The 21,206-nt window shown below is 41.7% G+C and overlaps 1 protein-coding gene across 2 annotated transcripts in view; it reads right to left on the reverse strand.

The window, feature by feature from the left end:
- Positions 1-21,206, reverse strand: part of sh3rf1 (SH3 domain containing ring finger 1) — a 56,129-nt gene that overhangs the window by 32,870 nt on the left and 2,053 nt on the right. For both annotated transcript variants that reach the window (XM_061684400.1, XM_061684399.1), the window contains exon 2: positions 16,404-16,872. In XM_061684400.1, coding sequence (XP_061540384.1) covers positions 16,404-16,778 — 375 coding nt within the window. In that variant the 5' untranslated portion in view covers positions 16,779-16,872. The remainder of the gene's footprint in view (positions 1-16,403; positions 16,873-21,206) is intronic.

Genomic DNA, 21,206 nt, shown 5'->3' on the forward strand with positions numbered 1-21,206 from the left:
GCCCCGTCCGGACCGACTTCCATTAGAGCGGCGGAAGTCAGGGAAGTGGTCTCTATAGGTTGACTATGTTGCCTTCCCGTTATGGTCTGTTCCTGACATACCTACCTGTTATTGCCAACTGGCCCGGCCGGCATTGCTCCGAATGAAGAAATGTGCTTGCGCCGGTGAGTATTTAAACACGCCTCCAGAGGGCAAACAAAGATGGGATATTGACACAGAATTGGCAAGAGTCCGAGGCACAAACACTGCTTCGAGAAGGCACTGACCATTTTTTCACTTTCATAAACAAAGCGCGAGTCTATTTGTTCATTGCACCCTTGACTGAGCCCAGATGTAACATGTTGCTGCTAGCGCGCCTTCAAGTCCACAGAAATACTAAGCGAGACGTGGCAACTTTCGGGTTCCCCAGCCAAGGTTGTACAGCGGAACTCATCAGGTTCAACAAGACGTCAGATTTTGGGGGATTTAGATTCATGTTTGGCAATGTGTCTGCTATTTGCACACTAAATGACAAGTGTAATGTGATAAAGTGATGCATCCACAAGTGAAAATTCAATGATGATTTTACTTCATCTTTATGGGGGCTTGTTTGTCTTTTTAGACCCTGGGCTGCTTTGGAAAAAGCAGACGCTCGCAATGCCTTGAGCTGTGGACAATTTTTATGAGGCAGAACCGCCCCTTCAAATAGGCTAATTCCAGTGATCTGAGGAAAAAAAGGGGTATTTTATGGATCCTTGGGGTAATTCGATAACAGCATATAACAGACATTATCAAGTGACATGGGGATACAATGTTAAATTGTGGGGAACAAAATTGTAATACAGCTTTTCAAAGCGGTATTATGCTACAATATATTGACCAGTGTTAACAGTAAGAGATAAAGACAGTTAAAACCTACACTGGGTCCTCAACTTAGGACAGTCCCAACACCCAACATATCATATTTCAAGGTTTCAAACGGCACAATGAACTAGTTTGCGCAGCAGCGTAAGAATATGTGGTCATGTGGCACAAGGAGGCATGCTCAGTTCGCACCATACGCACTGTTTTTCACTTGATTATTTTATATACATGGCCTAACAAGTGTTTTTCATACAAATATTTACTGTAATTATTACTTGGCATATGCTAGTGAGACTATGGCTCGTTCAGACTGAAGTCCATATTCATGTGACTAACAAATAAAAAATATTGATAAAGACAGGACAAAAGTATGAAAAAAAATTAAGAAATAATTTACAGAAATGTTACAAAAAAAAAAATCACAAAAAAATGGGGAAATAAAAAAAATGTAAACAAAACATTTAAAAACTATCACAAAATGAAATCATGGCACACTATAACAAAAAGTCAGGTTATCTGATCGCCTATGAACTCCGTAATGCATCGAGGACACTGTACCTCGATTGTTTGATTGTTTTATATTTATGGCCCAGAAATGTTTTTCAAACAAATATTTACTGTAATTATGACTTTACTACTGCGTTAGCGTAGATTAATGATAGACTACAGCTCGTATAGACTGTCGTACAAATTCATGTTACATCAACAAAAAAAATACTGGGAAAAAAATTACAAAAATCTTTTTTTAAAAAAGACAAACGCATGATCAGAATTGGACAAAATCTGATGAAAATCAATCATAAATATGACAAAAACTGACAAAAGAAATTCTGCAAAACTAGTAAAGGAACTCCGTCGTACATCGACGACCCTGTAACCTTGACAACAAGGCGCTTATGGCGATGCTAGAGTTGTGTTCCAAAACCCACACAGAAGCAATGATTTGGCGTTCCTTGAATTGAGGTCTCGTGAGGTACTGAACCCCCGGATCTCACGTGGTGTCACGGAGGTCAGCGGTTTATATTAGTTCTAGTTCCTAGTTCTAGAGCATGCTCTTGCCCGCGTTTCCTCAAGCAAAGGTGCAAGGACAAGGCTCCTAAAATGACGCACATCGTACAAGCCGACAATTCTGCCAGCCGGTGCAGATTCGAAACATCTACGGTTGCTGGGGACAACGGTCCGGTAAATTGAGGTTGTTGTTGCCTCCTTAAACCTGAGCACGAATCAAGATGCCGCGAAGAAGATGGATACAGGCTGTACGGAATACACACCTGTGTTTTTACATGTCGTGGCCTGTGACTTATTAAAACACACATTGCGGCCACTTGGTAGGACCCGAGATTTATGTGTTTGTGCGAGACAAATGGGCTCAAAGTGCACTTCCCGATAATCGGACGTGTTTAGGATGAGACGCAAACGACCGGGTGTGTCATCCTCCTGTCGTGGCCGGATGTTTGCACAGAAGAAGCGATCATGGCTGAGAGTCCTACCGCCTCGACTGCCACTCTTTTGTCAGCGCCCTCGCCCTCCTCGATAAATCTTTTCTAAACATTTTCCACCCTAAAGGTACCTATAATCTGTACAACTCAATTAAAAAAAAAAGACATCTTTCATAGGGACTAAAAATAAACTGAAACATCAGGAAAAGCCTACAAGAACATCTGAACTGTATTTGGGGTTAATCAGAGGCACTTTAAATCGTGGCAGGTGTGTGCTGAACGAGTTTCAATGTAATTGGTTAATTCTGAACACATCCCCAATTATCAAAGGGTGTGTATACTTGTGCAACCAAATTATCTCGGTTGTTAATTTTTACTTCCCCTCTTTAAAAGATTTCAAATTTTTATAGGTCACATTAATGGTGGAAAAGGTTTTGAAATGACTTATGGTATTATTATTTTTTTAAATCACAGAAATACGGCATTTGAACAGGGCTGTGTTCACTTTTTCCACTGTGTGTAAAACTGGCTTTGGTTGCTGAATTATGAAAATTGTGGAGTATTTGCGTTTCTGTCGTGTACAGGTGCCTCAAATTTGGCAGCAATCGGACAAAATCTTGGTCATCTTTGAAGGACCACTGCAACTGAACCCAGAATGGCTGCTTCAAACTAAAATGGAGAACTTTCTGTAACTTTTTGGGTATTCCTTGTTGAGGCTTTTTTGTGGGTCTACTCATAATACACAAGCCTACCATATTTCATGTCGCGAAGGAAAACTGGCTTTGGGGGCTGAATTCTCAAAGTTTTCACTGTTTATGTCTGAATGGGCACATCACTCAAGGTAATGTGGAGGCAGCCAGCAGCACCGAATCAAAGACGCATCCAGAGCCCGTGATAGCCGCAGGGGGTCGCGGGTCAAACAACTGAAAATGAAACTCTCGACAAATGATTATTTGGCCCCGGGGACGAGAACAAAACACCTAAAATGCCAGCAGCCAAACAACCCATGGCTGACCACTGCTGCTCCACCAATCAGAACCAAGGGAGACAGGTCAAAGGTTTACTCATGGGCCAAGCAGGTACTATAGGGGCGCTTTGGGGATAGGCGAACCGCACAATAAAAGATGGTGTGTCCGGCAGCTGACAAAACAGTCGCAGTCAAAAAGAAGTGGCATCTGTTTACAGCAGACTTTGATTCATACGGCGGCGACATAAGCTGAAGTCAGAATGCACTGTAGTCTATCATCTATTTGTCCGAATTTTGACAGACTTGGTCAGTGTTTGCCATATTTTATTCTAAGTTTTGTCATTTTTTTGCCTGATTAATGTTAGCTTTTTTGCCTATTTTTTGTCACCTTCTTAACATGTTTTTTGTATTTTTGTGCAAGTTTCTGTCCAATTTTAATCAGCATTTGTCAGTTGCTGTATTTTTACCATATTTTTGTCCGATTTCCATACGTTTTTTATTTTTTTATTTTTTTTGTCATATCTTTGTCGGCTTTTGCCCGATTTTAGTGGGAAAATTAACAAATCAGGAACACACAAATGGTGGAAAAACTGTTTAACGATCTCTACAGTTCAGTACTACATGGGTCCCAGTCTTTTCACATTTTCAGCAATTCTTTTGAAATGTATTATTTAGAAACAAATCTATGTACTTTACAGGGTCTAAAGACTTTGGGATCACGGCTTATGGTACAAACTATTAATATAGGCAATTATATAAAAACAAAATTAGGGGGTTACTTACTCTACCATAAACTGTAAGACTTTGAACATGTCAATCTTTTTGGAGCAAACTCCAATCCTGTCAAGGGAATAAAACCACAGCTTCCAAGTGGCAACCTATTTAAGTATCCCCCCCCTTCAGCTGGACGACGCTCATGCTTAAAACTACTTTGTGGAGGCGTACAGGTGCGATAGGAATGCGGTGAGTGGGCTAATGACTGCTTCCATTACCATTGTCATGCTGACAGACTTGTGAGAGATGAGACAGAGGGAAACGGGGGAGGGGGCAGGGGGGCGTCATAGGCCATTGGTAAATATGTTTGGTGGTTGGACCACCCAGAGTTTAATCACTGCGTGTAACAACATTAAGAACGTCTTTGTTAAAAGTAACCACCGCGCGGCAGAAACGTGCGCGAAAATGACGGTCAAAGAGTTTGTACTTAGGCGAAGAGTCTTGCAGGAAGACCAAAAAAAGGAAAGACTCTGCCCAAAGGCTTTCAGGTGCAGATGCGTGTCGCCGCACGCTGGCTTGTCTACACAAGCGCGTAGCTTATCGTGCCTCAATGACAGACCCCTAGCATCTTTTCAAATGGCGTTTACTCACCAGGCAAAGAGCGACATCGCTTCTTTTTTACGAAACACAATGCACACACAATACAAATAATCGCCAGCGTATAGTGCTACAGAAGACCCATGTGCGGGACAGGATTAGACACGTTTATGGGGGTTGGGGGGATCTGGGGCGATGACCTGCAACTACTCATGGAATTCCTCAGAGACGCTGACGCTAACGCACCACATCCCTCTCTGTCTGGGAAAAAGAAGTTAAGATGAGACAGAGCAAAACACGTCAAGTCCTTCCTGGTTGTGTTTGGGCTGGCCAGTCTTGAAAGGGACACAAAAAAGACAAAGGGGAACCACAAAGTCCACACCGGGGGAGTAATGTTACCCTCCACCTGGGAGGAATCACATGATTTGCTCTTTTGAACCGCTCCTTGGGAATTACGTAAAACCTGACATGGTGAGGATGGTAATTACCCGCAGAATAAGCAGCCGCTCGCTCGCTTACTCACTCATTCGTCGCATGTTTTCCAAAACACGAACGGGATTTATGACGATGACGAATGAGCTCGCCTGCGTATGAGGGACGGCCAACTCAGCCAGACCAGCTGCCTCAAGAGTATCGTGTTCACTGATTATCTACAACATCTGTGCATTTATTTAAAGTATTTTGGGAGTTATTCCCAAATGTACAACAATTAAAACTATGTTTGAATCCAGGGTATCTACAACACACTTTTGTCTATGAAAAAGATGAATGGTAGACAGGACCTGTCTGTAATAGGGAAAGTTCAGTTCAGGTCACCATGGCACAGTTTGTAACTGTAAGCACTGATCTGGCTTGTGTTTCCAATACAAGTTGCATTGGCTAGACGGCAATAGCTACATGAGCTACAGAACTAGCGTTACATCCCACCAAACCAGCCCTCTATTCCATTGTTATTATTTTGAATGTGACATACTTACATACGCAGATCCTCCATTTTTGCAGACTGGCTCTTTGCCAATATAAGGTGACTTTTTAGTGTTATTTTGTGCTCTCTCTTTTCAAATTTCTGTGACCATTCTCTGACAACCAATTAATGGACTGCAATGTGTTTTGTTCCGTGTATCCCCAGGGAAGTGTTTCGGAAAGGAAAGGATCATTTATCACAGTACCTTTATGTTTGACGAAAGGTTAAAAAAAAAAAGCTTGTACAGAACTGAACGTTACAGGTAGTAATAGTTAGACAGGCCACCAAGATTCTGACAATTTCTGTAATGACACAACCAGACATTTATATAGTCTCTACCGGCTGAAAATGTCCCAATATGGTCAATTTCATATTATTTCCCAAATCATTGCTATGGTCTGTCCTCAAGTCTTCTTTTATTTTTACACGTTATTAAACAATTTAACGTGCTGAAAAAGGCTTTAGAACAAATCGCTTAACTGTCGTGAATGCTTGAACTGTTTGAGAAGTGTTGTAAAACTTCGCCTCTTCCCTCAGGCGGAGGGAGCCGTGCGGCATTATGTTACTTCAAGACTGAAAGTCAGGATGTTTTTTTTTTAGATAACAGCAAGTGAAAAAGGTCAGGTTAACGATATCTGAGTAAGCCTGTTTATTTAAAAATGAAACGTTGTAATGCTTTGGTGCAGAAAGAAGCAGTCAGCCACGAAGGTAAATTGCATAAACATTCATTTCTATATATGCTATATGACAGAAATATACAGCAATGTATAATACCAACTTCAATGATGTGGTGTTTTGTAACCCAAGCAATTTGTTTGTTTGTTTTCCTGAAAGCTAGTGGTTATAGAGATGCGAGGATTCCGACAATGAATACTTCTCTAAATACAGTAGCGTTATCAGGCAAAGCCACATTTTTATGAGAAGCCTGTATTTCAGCTGAGGTTTCTTGTGGGTTTTTCTTTACATCCCGAACAATCTTCCTGGCAGCTGTGACTGAAATCGTTGTTTAGCTCGACCTGACCGTGGCTTGGCATCAACAAAAACACTCCACTTCTTTTTCAGAGTTTCAACACTACCGATTGGCATTTTCAAACCTTTAGATGTTTTTTTATATCCTTTTCCAGATTTATGAAGTTCATCTACCTTTTCTCGCAGGTCCTTTGACAGCTCTTTTGCATTCTCTTTGGCTCAGTATCCAGAAAAATGTGAACTGTGTAGGGGGTTCTCACGAGCTTAGAAACTCATTATTGACTATTTATACAAAGGCACTAATTACAATCAAACAAGTCACACGTATGGAAACTTCCTTAACAGCCATTTTAAACCTGTGTGTGTCAACCTGTGTATATTATCAGGCCAAACATTCAAGGGGATGTAAACCTTTGACCACGGCCATCTGGGTGATTGCATTTATCATGATGATTTTAAAAGCGCAAACAATTATGTGATAACAAATAGCTTCACCCAACCACTATCCCTAAAGAAAAGTTTTATGCATAATCTTGTCATATTTTCCCCCAAAGCATTGGCAATTTTTCACAAATTCTGACAGGGTATGTAAACTCATGAGCGTACTTACAAAACTTTACTTACAAAAAGTTAGGGATAATGGGCTTTTGAGTGAAATTTCAGGATGAACCTAAAATGCACTACAACCTCTTAAGGTATTGCCGAGGTATCGGATCCAGACTCAGTATCGGCAGATACTCAAAATCAAGTAACTCAGACGCAAAAAAAAAAAAAAAAAAGCGTGATTGGGACTAACTATAACCTTTACAATTGAACTTAATTTGACCTTCGCTAAACTTTTGAATGCACATGTCCAACTGTTTGAATATGTGTGACAGGGGTTATACTTTGGGTAATAAAATTTATATGACTTTCCTTGTACATATACTGGGACATTGCAAGTAGTCCAATCAACTGGCTCCAGCTTGACTAAACAGTGCGTGTAAACATTCAAGAGTGTAACATTGGGGAGATTTAGCAATTTGGGGCCTCCTGGAGAAACAAGAGGAACGTGTGATCAGGAATGGGGCGGCCAAAAGCCCTCCGGGAAAACATCCCAGCGGTGGAAAGCTTTCATGGCGGGCTTGCCAGCTTCGTGGCGCAATGCGACGGCGTAATTATGGGCTTGTGTCACACAGGCGGAGGTCAGCCAGCCGGCCACGAGGAGAGGCTTCGACAACAGTGTGACGTCATCAAAGCGGGCCGGCGTGACTCATCGACCTCAGATGAGGCAGCCGTGCAGGAATTTTAATGAGAACCTATGCATAAGAAAAACATATAAACATTCTTTTTTGCCTGGGGTATAAATTAACGACTGAATGACAAAAAATAACAGGGAAGGAAAATCCACCGACCGGCATCCCGTTTGTTTGATGTGCGTATGAGAGGCCTTTAAAATGTAAAACAAACTGTTTCTTAAAGGCTTTCATTACACGAGACAGAGGCCTGATGACGTCTCATAGACAAAATATTTTCCTGTTTCCCATCAACGAATGAGGACCAAGCAAAGACCAGCAGTAACAGTCAAGAAACAAATTCATTAAGAGGCTCCACGTGTTCACGTCAAGAACGCTGTGGAAAAGTAACAACATCCCTCTGCCACAGGTCAAATCAACTTTTTCTTCTTTTTAACGATGACCGAAACACAAGGTCATCCATCACTTTGACAGAGTAGAACATCCCAAGCAGCTGCGGCCAATGCAGTGAACGTCTGCAGCCGGAACACCCATGATCTCTGGGGATTTATGAAAGACACTTTTCCATCGTGTCAAGGACACAGCCTGTCCCAAACTAAAGATGTGCACTTACACACACGTGTACCAATTTGTAACATCTAATTTTTAAAATGCTCTTGTACTGTGTGGTGTACTCCAGATGGCCAACACAGCACAACACATGTAACTTAACCAACAGTTGCGAGTCTCCTTCCCCAAACCTGAAGTTTCCCATAGTACCAAGATTAACCTGTGAGAGGCAGCACTGTGCCACAGGTCATCCAGACTGACGGAAAATACAAAGAAAAAAAAAAAGAGTAACAATAGATTTGTTTTTTGTTTTTTTGGGGTAGCTAGTTTGCAGTTACAAACTCTTCTTGTCATTTTTTGTGTTGAATGATTTGTGACTTTACAATCGGGCCTATATTAATCAGACGAAGGGAGAAATGCTCAAATTTGGACCGATTATCGGATTTGTGTGCCCCACTTTTTGTGTTAGTTTTAGATTCCAACTCAAAGACAGACAAAGCTAATGACTGAAGACAGACAGACAAACACACTCTATGTTTGCGCTATTAAATTTGTTTCAATTAAGTCCTGGAGCGTTGGGAGCATGTGCTTCAAACAGGAGCGGACTGTCAAAAAAAATCAAGAAATGTCTGGCATCTGTGGACTCAAAATGCTAAAAACAATGTTTTAAATGAAGCAAGCTTATTCCCATGTTAGTTGTAGCTTGATCTGCACCTCCTTTAACTGAGCCAAAGTCAGTGATGGGAATGAGGAACTCCTTGTGGTCAAGTTAATAAACCCAAGCAGCAAACTTGTTTCTGCTATGTGAGTAAAGCCTCAACTCACCAGTGGACCATAGTGATAATGGAGGACATCCACATAAAACTCTGCCATTAAACCCTCCCCCATCACTCTTTTGACTCCAACACATGACTACAATGACTCTTGAACCCTGACCTCTGACTCCAAGACAGCACCCAATGCCTCTACGCATTGCTTGCCACGCCGTCTGTTCTCAATCCACATTGGCAAAGACACAAAAAAAAAAAAATGCAGTTGTTTGAGGCGATTGAGGGGAAGTCAAAACATCCATGTTACCAAGCACTGTGGGATGTGAGTCATCAAACTGTGTCTGAACTTTGAAGGGTTCCAGGAGACCACCCGCTCAACCACCCCCTACACAAAGTCAAAGCAAATGCCAGAAAAGAGTGTCAAACAACTGGTGCAACCCTGGAGATAGTGTAAAGAGGAAGAGAGCGCAAAGCTTACTTTGCACTAAACATTTGTCCCTTTTGGTCATGATGTCATAACTTAACACCTATTGGCTTCTGTTACTCATCATTCTTCTGTTACTCATCACTGGTGTCGGCTAGGCAGTAAGATCAGAAGGGGACTCGAGACAAAACCCTGTTGTGAATCTGTCAGGCAGCTCTCTGCCCTCCCGGCTCTACAAAAAGGTGGGGATGGACATCCAAAGAGAGCTGCTTCCAGGCGGACATTTTCGGCCATCCAACAATAAAGAAGTGAGGCTAAGGGTGTCGAGCGGGCTTAGTGAAGCGCTCAAGACCCCATGGAGCACAGGTCCGTGGGGTGGGGAGTTATGGGGGATCAGCGCGGCCAATCAGCATCAGCTTTGATCCAGGGCTTTTCATGTTGCAAAGATCTTACACCTGCACAGCCGGGCTTTTGTCCGTCATTAGCGGAATGCCTCATGACGGCCGAACAGACACAGAAGAAACCATTGGCACGAGAGATAACATAAAAACCTCCCACAAGTCAAGGACTGTTATTTGGTTGAGGGGGAAATGATGCATGGTGCGTTTCACATCACACAGTCCTGTGTAACTAATAAAGCAAAACTACTAAGGAAATCCTTGTGTTCTACCAATGACGTAATCTAGCCTTGTTTCCATCTAGCCGCATGGTCCGGTTCAGATTGTATGCATTTTATCGCATTTACATTGTAAAGGTTCCCAAAGCATCTGATCTGAAATGATCCATGAACCAGTTCCCTAGAGTCAATGAAACCAATAAAGGCCTTACATTAACGGTACTCTTTCAGCCTTGTTTCCTCCTAGTAGTATGGTCCGGTTAGGTTCGTACATAGTGTTGTCTTTCCACTGTAAAGGGTCCCCAAATATAAGACCTAAATCATTTCGTTTTTAGGACACTTGGTTGTAGTGATGTGATTCGGAATATAAAGAAAGGTACTGGTTTCATAAATGGCCTGTTTCAACCTCTTCCACCTAACTGTACGGTACCCACTGAAGTGCGTTTCCATTGTGAAGGGTCTCCTTACTATCCAACCTGAACTTTGCACTTTTTGCAACACTTCAGTCGTCGTGGTGTGGTTCGGTACGTTTGTAAAGGCCTAGACACACTGTTTCCTGATTATTGGTCGACAGAGACGTACCTAAAATATTCCGTCTCTAACAATTAATTATGTGAATTGATGTGGTTATCTTCTTTAATTTGTCACCATGCATTACACAATCCGCACTCTCCATTGCAGCAGTTTAATGAACCTCTATCTTTACGTCCGTACTAAGTTCTCTTTCATTTTCTGCATCAAACAACTGGAACACTGTCCAACAAATAATAAAACTCACCTCATTCATCCCAATATCATCATTCAAAAAGTTAGTGAGGGATATTGTACATGATTGCTGCACCTGTTTTGACCCTTTTATTTACCATGTGCTATGATGTGATGTAATGTATTATGTAACTATTAAAAAAAAAAACATACATTTTTAATGTACTGATGTACATTAAGGCGGCACGGTGGCCGACTGGTTAGAGCGTCAGCCTCACAGTTCTGAGGACCCGGGGTTCAATCCCCGGTCCCGCCTGTGTGGAGTTTGCATGTTCTCCCCGTGCCTGCGTGGGTTTTCTCCGGGCACTCCGGTTTCCTCCCACATCCCAAAAACATGCATTAATTAGAGACTCTAAATTACCCGTAGGTGTGAATGTGAGTGTGTATGGTTGTTTGTTTGTATGTGCCCTGCGATTGGCTGGCAACCAGTTCAGGGTGTACCCCGCCTCCTGCCCGATGACAGCTGGGATAGGCTCCAGCACGCCTGCGACCCTAGTGAGGAGAAGCGGCTCAGAAAATGGATGGATGGATGGATGATGTACATTAGTAATGTACTAATGACTGAGGAGTATCTGCAACATTTGCACAATCAACAATGTCCCAGATTATCGTACTAATCGCTTGAAGTCTCTGCGCCCTTTGCACAATGGTCATTGCACCGAACTACTGCAATATTAGTCTTTCGAACTCCTTTAAGTGCTTACAGGACTTTGCATCTTTTTTGAAAATTGTCACAAAAAAAAAATGTACCGGCATTACCAGATAACTAGCAACCCTTTATGCTCAGTGACTGCTTTTCTCAATGTCTTTATGTCTCAAAAGTGTTCTCTGTCAATTGACTGTCTCTTGTCGTACTAGGGCGGCTCCAATTACCGGAGACAAATTCCTTGTGTTTTTTGGAGATACTTAGCAAATAAAGATGATTCTGATTCTGATATCACACTGTACAGTTTCTTGTCTATGTATGTGTTTTTATTTCGCTTTCTTTTAGTCTGCTGTCAAGTTGGCATTGCAAGTGAGAATCTGTTCTCAAATTCCTTTCCTGGATGAATAAAGATTAAATAAATAAAGAAAACGTTGCAACTGACATTTTACATATTATACCATCTCGCTGGTACAGGCTGTATGCACGCTATTTCCATAGGAGCCAAGGCCGGGTTTACCTGATCCAAACTGTCCCAAGCCAAACTGAACAGAAGCGGATGGTTTGGTGGAAACGGCACCTTTAGTGTTGCCAATGGAATCGTCAGCACCTTGTTAGCACACCCTCAATGGACTCTGTGGCGTATATTGTGTAATGAAATTCAAACATAACCCCCCCCCAAAAAAACATAATGCTGTTTATTAGTTTACTCATTGGGTTTGTATTGACAGCTGGATGATAGCGTTCACACCTCATCAAATTAACCGCACTATCAAAGCACTCGGGCCTAAACGTGTCAAATGTCAACACACCCTGAAAGCGTGAGAGGTCCACCGAGATGGGGTTTTACGGAGCTGAGGGAAATTCCCAAAAGCCCAAACAAGCTTTGAAAGGACCACGAATGAATAGAGCGATACTGTAGCCAGCAAGGCGGGCCGGGCCGCGCAGTAGCAATTTACAGGAGGGCCTCTGATCTCTGGCCGGGCCGATCTATTATCAGCGTGTTGACATTCTGATGACTTTACATAGGGCCTTGACATCTTTTCATCAACCCTATCCTCCTGTTTTTTTGTGCAGGTCAGAGCTGCTTACAACAATGGGGCCTTCAAATATTTTACTTTTTTCTTGTGTTTTTGGTTCTCATGAAATGAAATAACATGTTTCTATCTGGAGCTATTTGTGATAAACACAGATTAAGACGTGAACATATGATGTCAGTTGATTTACACGGTAAACAAGTAATAACCAAAATGTGCTCAGAAATGTAACAATGTAGTAGGGTAATTTATCTACTGTTTTAATGAATGACATCTAAATATATGTAGGGTAAGAGAACAATCTAGTAAAAGATCATTTGGTTTCTTTGGGACAAGGTTTGTAAAATAATCTGACTTTCTATGTCCAGAAGGTTAGCTAAGATGTGTTTAGTTAAAACTGCCACCAAGACTTAATGTGTTTCCATACTATCATCCCTTGATCTGTTTTAACTTTGGTTCATTTTCCCCCTGTTCTTTTTGGGCAGGTGGGTGAACACGGTAATAAAACTCGGATGCAGACCAGAAACCAGGAGTACAGTTCCCATCGGACTCTGCCGTTTGTGATGAGGAAGTGATCAAGCTGTTTTTTTTTTTCATATTTAAAACAGTTCTGTGACATGCCATCATCAAAAAGTAAAAAATAAATAAATAAAAAAGGGAGTACGAACTCCAAGGTGCAGTCGAGCCCCCATAAAAATAATAAGAAAGCGTGGATTTTATTTTCACTTTTGGACGCAGCACTTCATCACCAAGCTGGCTGCCAAATTACAATTGTCAATTACTGTATGAAGAGTTCGCAACTCAGTTTCTCCGCATACCAAATTATTCGTGGAACGGGTGGCGTATTGCTTGTTCCACAAATTTTGGCTCGCAAAAACATCGACCGAGGGACAGACTAACTAAGTCAAGGTACCTCTATATTTGTGTACAAGTAATTAGTAAAAAGTCAATTTTCAAAAACAAATTTCAAATTTCCAAATACTACGGGTAGTCTGAGACCAACGTCACAGTTTGTCAAATCTAACCTCGCATATGTATGACAAACTCAGAAAATCTTGCAAAACATCTGCTTTTTTCATGAGTTTTAACCAAATCTAGTGACACTTCGGCATATCTCATAAATCTCACAACACTTGAGCATATTGCGTGAGATATGCTTTGCTTACTCATATCTCTTGAGATTTGAGTAAAACTTGTGAGACTTCAGCAAATCTTGCAAGATTCCTGCATCTGTTCTGAGACTCTGACTGTGCCTTGCAAGGCGTCGCCATGGCTTGTAAGATTTTGGCATATCTCGCGAGATTTTACAATATCTTGAGAAACTTTAGTACATGTGACACCACCAGAATATCTCACAAAACTTCTCGCAATATTTCTGCATATGTTGTGAGACCTAAGAATACCTTGGCAAGTCTTGTGAGACTTAAGCATATATCTCACAAGACTTTAGCATATCTCTGGAGACTTTGGAAAATCTCTCAACACCAGATTATCTCGTAAAACATCTTGAAAATCTTTGAAAAACACTTGAGCATACAACGTGAGATTTGCTTTACTGCCTAATATCTCATGAGAACATAGTGAATTGTGTGAGACTTCAGCAAATCTCGAAAGATTCCTGCATATGTCGTGACTTCAGAATATCTAGCAAGGGGTCGGCATGTCTCGGAAGACTGACGATCTTACTGTGTATGACTTCGGCATGGTTTACGACACATTTTGATTAGCTTGGATTTTTTTTAACGGTGTGAATAGAAACGGAACATGTGCACAAAATGAACTCCATGTGTAATTCCACTTAACTGTTCATGGTACGTTCATGTACGCTCGTAGATATTATTTTGTTGATTTGGGTGAAGAAGAAAAAAAAAAAAACTAATCTCTCCAATGGTTGAGTAATGCAGCAAACAGGCTCCAAGAATGTCTCAGTTTCACCGAGTGTATTTTGCAAGTGGAGATAACGCAAGCGCCCCTCGGGTCCCACCCTGAGTCTCTCAAGTACATTGACAAACAGCAACGTTGAATGGACCTCAAGTGCAAGACTAACAGGAGAAAAAAAAAAAAAAAAGTGTGGAGGTGAGAAATCTCATTAGAGGAAAGGTCTGTTGGCTGGTGCAGAAAGCAGTAAACCTTCTGTGTTAAATTATTAACTATCTTAACCATGTCCGTTAGTCAACCGGCTGCTTTCCATTTCACTATGATCGCAGTTAATCCGCAGCAAAGATTAGCGGCGGTAATGCAACGTGCCGCTTTTAATCCACACAGATTTGCGCTGTATTGTTTCAGCTCAGGGCAGCACGGTGAACATGCGGTTAGCGCTTCTGCCTCCGAGTTCTCCTCTTTCATCTATAACCGCTTCATACAACAAACAGCATGGATGTTTTATGTCTTATGTTATATAGTTTGTTTGTTTGTTTTTTGTGATAGTGGCCTCTTGGAAAAAGTCATTTCGGCCCTCTGTATGTTTGACATATATTGAGGACTGCCAATAAATGCGACCATATCGGTTCCGGCCTTCCTGTGTGGCGTTGGCATGTTCTCCACGTGCATGTGTGGCCCGCTCCCTTCTTTAATCCGGCCTTCCTAAGCATGTTTATCCATTATCATCATTAAATAATTTGTTAATTTATGTAGTGTAAATAACATTTTAAAAGAATTAAACAAAAAAGTATAATTTTATTGATTTTAAAAATGATCAAATACAAATACAGTACAGTGGATAAATACATGTTCGCGGTGCAGCATTTGTGAATTCATCTATTCTCTGATTTTTAGGGGCGGGAACCTATCTTCCATTAATCAAATACAATTTATCCATTCCCAAGTTTCTTTAACGTGGCAAAAAGGTCAGAATATATGTTTTGGGGTTTTTTTGCGTAAAAAACTGCCGACAGCATGTATGATATTTATCAGAATCAGAATCAGAATCATCTTTATTTGCCAAGTATGTCCAAAACACACAAGGAATTTGTCTCCGGTAGTTGGAGCCGCTCTAGTACAACAAACAGTCAATTTACAATTTATTTATTGTATTGTAGTCTCTTTAATTGAGACAACGAACAATGTGTGTAAGGCCATAAACGCACCAAAAAAAAATAATAATAACTAGTTGTCCGCTCAACCAAACTTCTGTCGCAAGCCAGAAGGGGGAAGTTGCACCTACGCAAATGATCATTCGCTCTGCTCCCAGCCTCCAACTTGCTCATACAATCACAAATCAAACAGCATGCGTGTTAGGATTTCTGAATGACAGTTCGCGGGCGTGGCTAGATAGGGTGGCGGCGCTCATGTCTGCTGCGCCTGCTTTGTCTCACCAAAGTTTCGCCAAACTCGGACCAAACACAGCATCAAAACTATGAATGAATTTGCTATTCGGGGTTGGGCTTTGTACCTATCAACTGTAATAGGGAAATTTTAAAACTACATATACACTTTAAAGTTTGATTTATGCTGTTGCATCATTTATTAATTATAATAAAATTAATTGTAAATAACGAGGATCAGCAGTATAGAAAATGGATGGGCGGACAATTAAAAATTTTAATGAATTATACATTGGGATCCGTTTGGAAGAGCTGGACGAAGTGGCTCGGGTCGGGGAGAGGAAAGTCTGGGCTTTTTGCTTAGGCTGCTTACCTCGTTACCGCATCCCCGACAAGTAGAAGATGAGGGATGGATGCATACACCGCACAAACATTTGCCCACTGCTGCCAAGTAATAAATGATTCCAAACTTCCACATTTCAACCTCCCATGGAAATTTACCGGAAACGTTGCAAACTTTTGCTACCTTACACCTCTTAAGCGATGATGGAGTAGGCAACGAGCGAATGATTCTGAACACATCCAAAGACTTGAGGGAGTGTACTCACCCGGGCAAGAGTGCTTTTTGCTTGAGCACGCTGGGGTTGGGCTCCGGGCGCACCCTGGTCGCCGCGGGTTCCGCCGGCGTGCGCCCTGGCCGCCGCTCCGGCGCTGCCGTTGGCGGCCCCGCGCGGCCTCTGCTTGATGCCGTCCAGCAGGCGCACCAGCAGGATGTTGCTGGGCAGCTCGTCCACGGCGCACTCTACCAGCGTGCGGCACTCCGGGCAGCGCAGCTCGCCGCGGGAGCCCACGATTCCCTGTAGGCAGCGTCGGCAGAAAGTGTGCTGACAGGGCAGAACCTTGGCCGAGGCGTCCAGACGCTCCAGGCACACGGGGCACTCCAGCAAATCCAGCAGCACCGACTCGTCCATTGTCGCGAGCATCTGTCGTCGTCGTTTCAGCAGAAAAACATGACGCTGGCTTGATTTGTGTCACGTCACTCCCATCCCTCGGTTAAGGCCATGGCCTGGGCGTGAGCTGAAAAAGAGGGTCAACACGTGCAGATTAATCAACAGTACAGAGAACCAGGTCACGGGATGCGTGTGTGACCGACATTTACATATGGCTTTAGTATATCGACGCAATAACACCCAAGTTCGTTCATGACTGTGAATCAACTTTTTACTCCAGCCACAATACAGTAGTACCTTGACTTCCGAGTTCAATTCTTTCTCTGACCAGGCTCGTAACTCAATTTACTACTATGAATATTCCAGATTGAAATGAATTGAAACTTTCCAGCCCCCCCCCACCCCCCAAATAAAGCACCACAATTTTTATTGTGACATGTTTTAATGCTTTACATGTTTTAGGATAAATAGCACTGTACAAAAACGAAATGAAACATAGTAAGAGAGAATATAATAAAGGTAAGTGACGTTCAGGCCTTAGCACATTAACTTTATAAATCTTCCTCAAGGTGTTGTGATATGTACGACTGCTGTTGTTTTGTTGTGCTTGCATTATGTACATTTGGTCAGTATATACAGCTCTACATTCTCTTTGGACAGTGGTCTACATCTACACAGACAAACAGGTCTCTGATCTTAATCGTTCTGTGTTCTTATATTTTCTGTACACTTTTACGTTTACTTTTTATCTGTACTGTGTTCTTTTATGTATACAGAACATTGTATTGTTAATGTTATGATGAAATTTTGTGCTCAGCCTTCTTAGCCACATCACAGTTGAAAAAGAGACCTCGGTCTCAACGTGTTTTAAAACCCCAATTCCAATTAAGTTGGGACGTTGTGTTAAACAAATAAAAACAGAGTACAATGATTTGCAAATCATGCTCAACATATATTTAATTGAATACATTTAATGTTCAAACTGATAAACTTGATTGTTTTTAGCAAATAATCATTAACTTAGAATTTTATGGCTGAAAACGTTCCAAAAAAGCTGAGACAGGTGGCAAAAAAAGACTGAGAAAGTTGACGAATGCTCATCAAACACCTGTTTGGAACATCCCACAGGTGAACGGGCTCATTGGGAACAGGTGGGCGCCATGATCGGGTATAAAAGGAGCTTCCCTGAATTGCTCAGTCATTCACAAGCGAAGATGGGGCGAGGTTCAACTCTTTGTGAACAAGTGCGTGAGAAAATATTTGAACAGTTCAAGGACAAAGTCCCTCAACGTACAATTGCAAGGAATTGAGGGATTTCATCATCAGAGAATCTGGAGAAATCACTGCATGTAAGCGGCAAGGCCGAAAACCAACATTGAATGCCGTGACCTTCGATCCCTCAGGCGGTGTCCAGGATATCACCACATGGGCTCAGGAACACTTCAGAAAACCAATGTCAGTAAATACAGTTCGACGCTACATCCATAAGTGGAACTTGAAACTCTACTATGCAACGCAAAAGCCATTTATCAACAATACCCAGAAACGCCGCCGGCTTCTCTGGGCCCGAGCTCATCTAAGATGGACTGATGCCAAGTGGCAAAGTGTTCTCTGGTCCGACGAGTCCACATTTCAAATTGTTTTGGGAAATTGTGGACGTCGTGTCCTCCGGGCCAAAGAGGAAAAGAACCATCCGGATTGTTATGGACGCAAAGTTCAAAAGCCAGCATCTGTGATGGTATGGGGCTGTGTTCGTGCCAATGGCATGGGTAACCATTAATGCTGAAAGGTACATACAGGTTTTGGAGAAACATATGCAGCCATCCAAGCGACGTCTTTTTCATGGACGCCCCTGCTTATTTCACCAAGACAACGCCAAACCACATTCTGCACGTGTTACAACAGCGTGGCTTTGTAGTAAAAGAGTGCGGGTACAGAACTGTCTCCCATTGAAAATGTGTGGCGCATTATGAAGCGTAAAATACGACAACGGAGACCCCGGACTGTTGAACAGCTGAAGCTGTACATCGAGCAAGAATGGGAAAGAATTCCACCGACAAAGCTTCAACAATTAGTGTCGTCAGTTCCCAAACGTTTATTGAATGGTGTTAAAAGAAAAGGTGATATAACACAGTGGTAAACATGACCCTGTCCCAGCTTTTTTGGAACATGTTGCAGCCATCAAATTCTAAGTTCATGATTATTTGCTAAAAACAATCAAGTTGATCAGTTTGAACATTAAATATCTTGTCTTTGTAGTGTATTCAATTAAATATAGGTTGAACGTGATTTGCAAATCATTGTATTCTGTTTTTATTTATCTTTAACACAACGTCCCAACTTCATTGGACTTGGGGTTGTATTATCTGGTTAAGTAAATGTTTTGATTGATTGATTGATCAACTGGTTTTCTAAAGTGTAATTACTGTATGTACTGTGGTATTTGTGGCGTGGATGTGTGCCTTAAAAGGGGCGTGGCCTAGTGAGCAACATCAGGAGCTGGAATTGGGTTGGTTGGCTCCTTGCAAGCGCTCTCCTTTTCTTTTTGTGTGTTTGACTACTACATGCGTGGGCATCGCAGTACCTAAATTGGTTTATTTTTTTCCCACTTCACTCAGGTGGCCGAAACTCAAATTTGTATATATAAACTAGGACATTGTGCTCAAAGGAAAACAGATGACAAAGCAACACAGCAGGACCTCCGAATCGGAATGTCCCTGAGGTCATACAATTTGGAATTCGACCACTCAAGTTGCACTAAAATAACTCTTGTATGACCGTTCAAAACGTTCAACATGCTACTTAAAAATTGCCTGAACAATTCAAACAAATAAAACTGATGGTACATGTTTGACCCTAGAAATTTAATTCATACTGTAATTGCATTTGTATTATTTCCTACGGGAAATATGAGCAAAATGTTCGTCAACAGCGTCTGGGAACGGATTCAGTGGTGACAAATGTATTATAAAGAAGAAGAAAAAAAATCCTGAATTACTCATTAACCAATCTCACTCATGCAGGAATTGGTATAAAGATGGTTTTAGTCTCACAGGAGTAGAAAAGAGAAACAGCGACTTAAAACCCCAACCAGAGCCTGATTAGAGTAACTCACAGGTGCTTAGTTCACGTTTAATCTAATTTGCCGCAAAGTGGATAGACGTACCTGCGACCTGTGATCCCACGCGTACTCGGATGGCGAAATTGTGATGGAATTGCACAGCAATGGAATATGCCGCCTCGAATAAATATTTTTTTTTCAAACATAAAACTAATTTGTACAAAATAGATAAATGGATTCACCTGCCTCAAACTGTGAAGCACTGGTTCTAAAATTGGCGTGCAGGGACACCACGGGGTCCGCGAGCCGTAGCAACCAGGTCAGCAAAAATAATGTGCAATAAATTAGTATGTTGTACCATTCAAAAAAGTGCATACCTACAGTGGATATAAAAACTCTACACACCCTGGGCCAAATCCCAGCTCTGTGATATAAAAATATGAGAACAACTGAACTTTATTTGGTGTTAATCAGAGGCATTTTAAATGGTGGAAGGTACGTGCATGCGTGTGTGTGCGTATGCGTGTCTGTGTGTGTGTGTGTGTGTGTGTGTGTGTGTGTGTGTGTGTGTGTGAGACAAGGTGGAAGGAATTATGAACAGTTCAAAATAGCAATCAGTGTTGGTACAAAACCGTCATGCTTCTGCTGGAAAGCAAAATGACGTCGGTAGAGACTTGACAAAATTTGCCCAAAATTGACAGTCTGTAAGTGCGGAGTCTGGTTGGAACGGGCCCTTCAACCTGCGTACAACGCAGCAAGAATTTTGACAACAGGATGATGGGTTCCGAAGGAATTGAGTTTTTGGTGTGGGGGAAAAAATGGGGAACGTTTTTGTGTGATTATCACCTATAGAAAATCATGTCAAAAAAACGCCTTCAAAACAAAGTAAAAAAACAAAAAAAAGTACAACATGATCAGTTCTATTTTAATTGTGATTGTCTATGGGTCATGTTAATGGTGAAAAGGTTTTTTAAAATGGCTTATCTGGTGAACGGGGGTGGGGGAGGTGAAGATTTTTTATCCACTGTTTGTTTCTCACATTCCAATAATCACCACATTCCCAAAATTACACACTTTTCATCATAACATTTCCAAATTTAAGAGTTATTTTATATTTACCTCATCCTACTACATTTCTTGACCGATACAAACTATTCCAAATTCAAGTCTCACATTCTTCATTTCAACAATTCAATTAATTCCACAGCAGTTCCGCTTCATCTCTTTCCGCATTCACACACAATTTCCACAGAAATTCTATTCTCTATTACTCTTAACATTGCCTATTAATTCAGCCACAGAGGGCAGCCATTTGATGTGATTGGCTGAGTCGTGCTATGTAGGAACTAACTACTGTACTGCAGTAAGCCCAATGCAATGTGACAACACCAGAGGATACT

Source organism: Phycodurus eques, chromosome 8 (assembly GCF_024500275.1).
Source record: "Phycodurus eques isolate BA_2022a chromosome 8, UOR_Pequ_1.1, whole genome shotgun sequence".
Classification (NCBI taxonomy): Eukaryota; Metazoa; Chordata; class Actinopteri; order Syngnathiformes; family Syngnathidae; genus Phycodurus; species Phycodurus eques.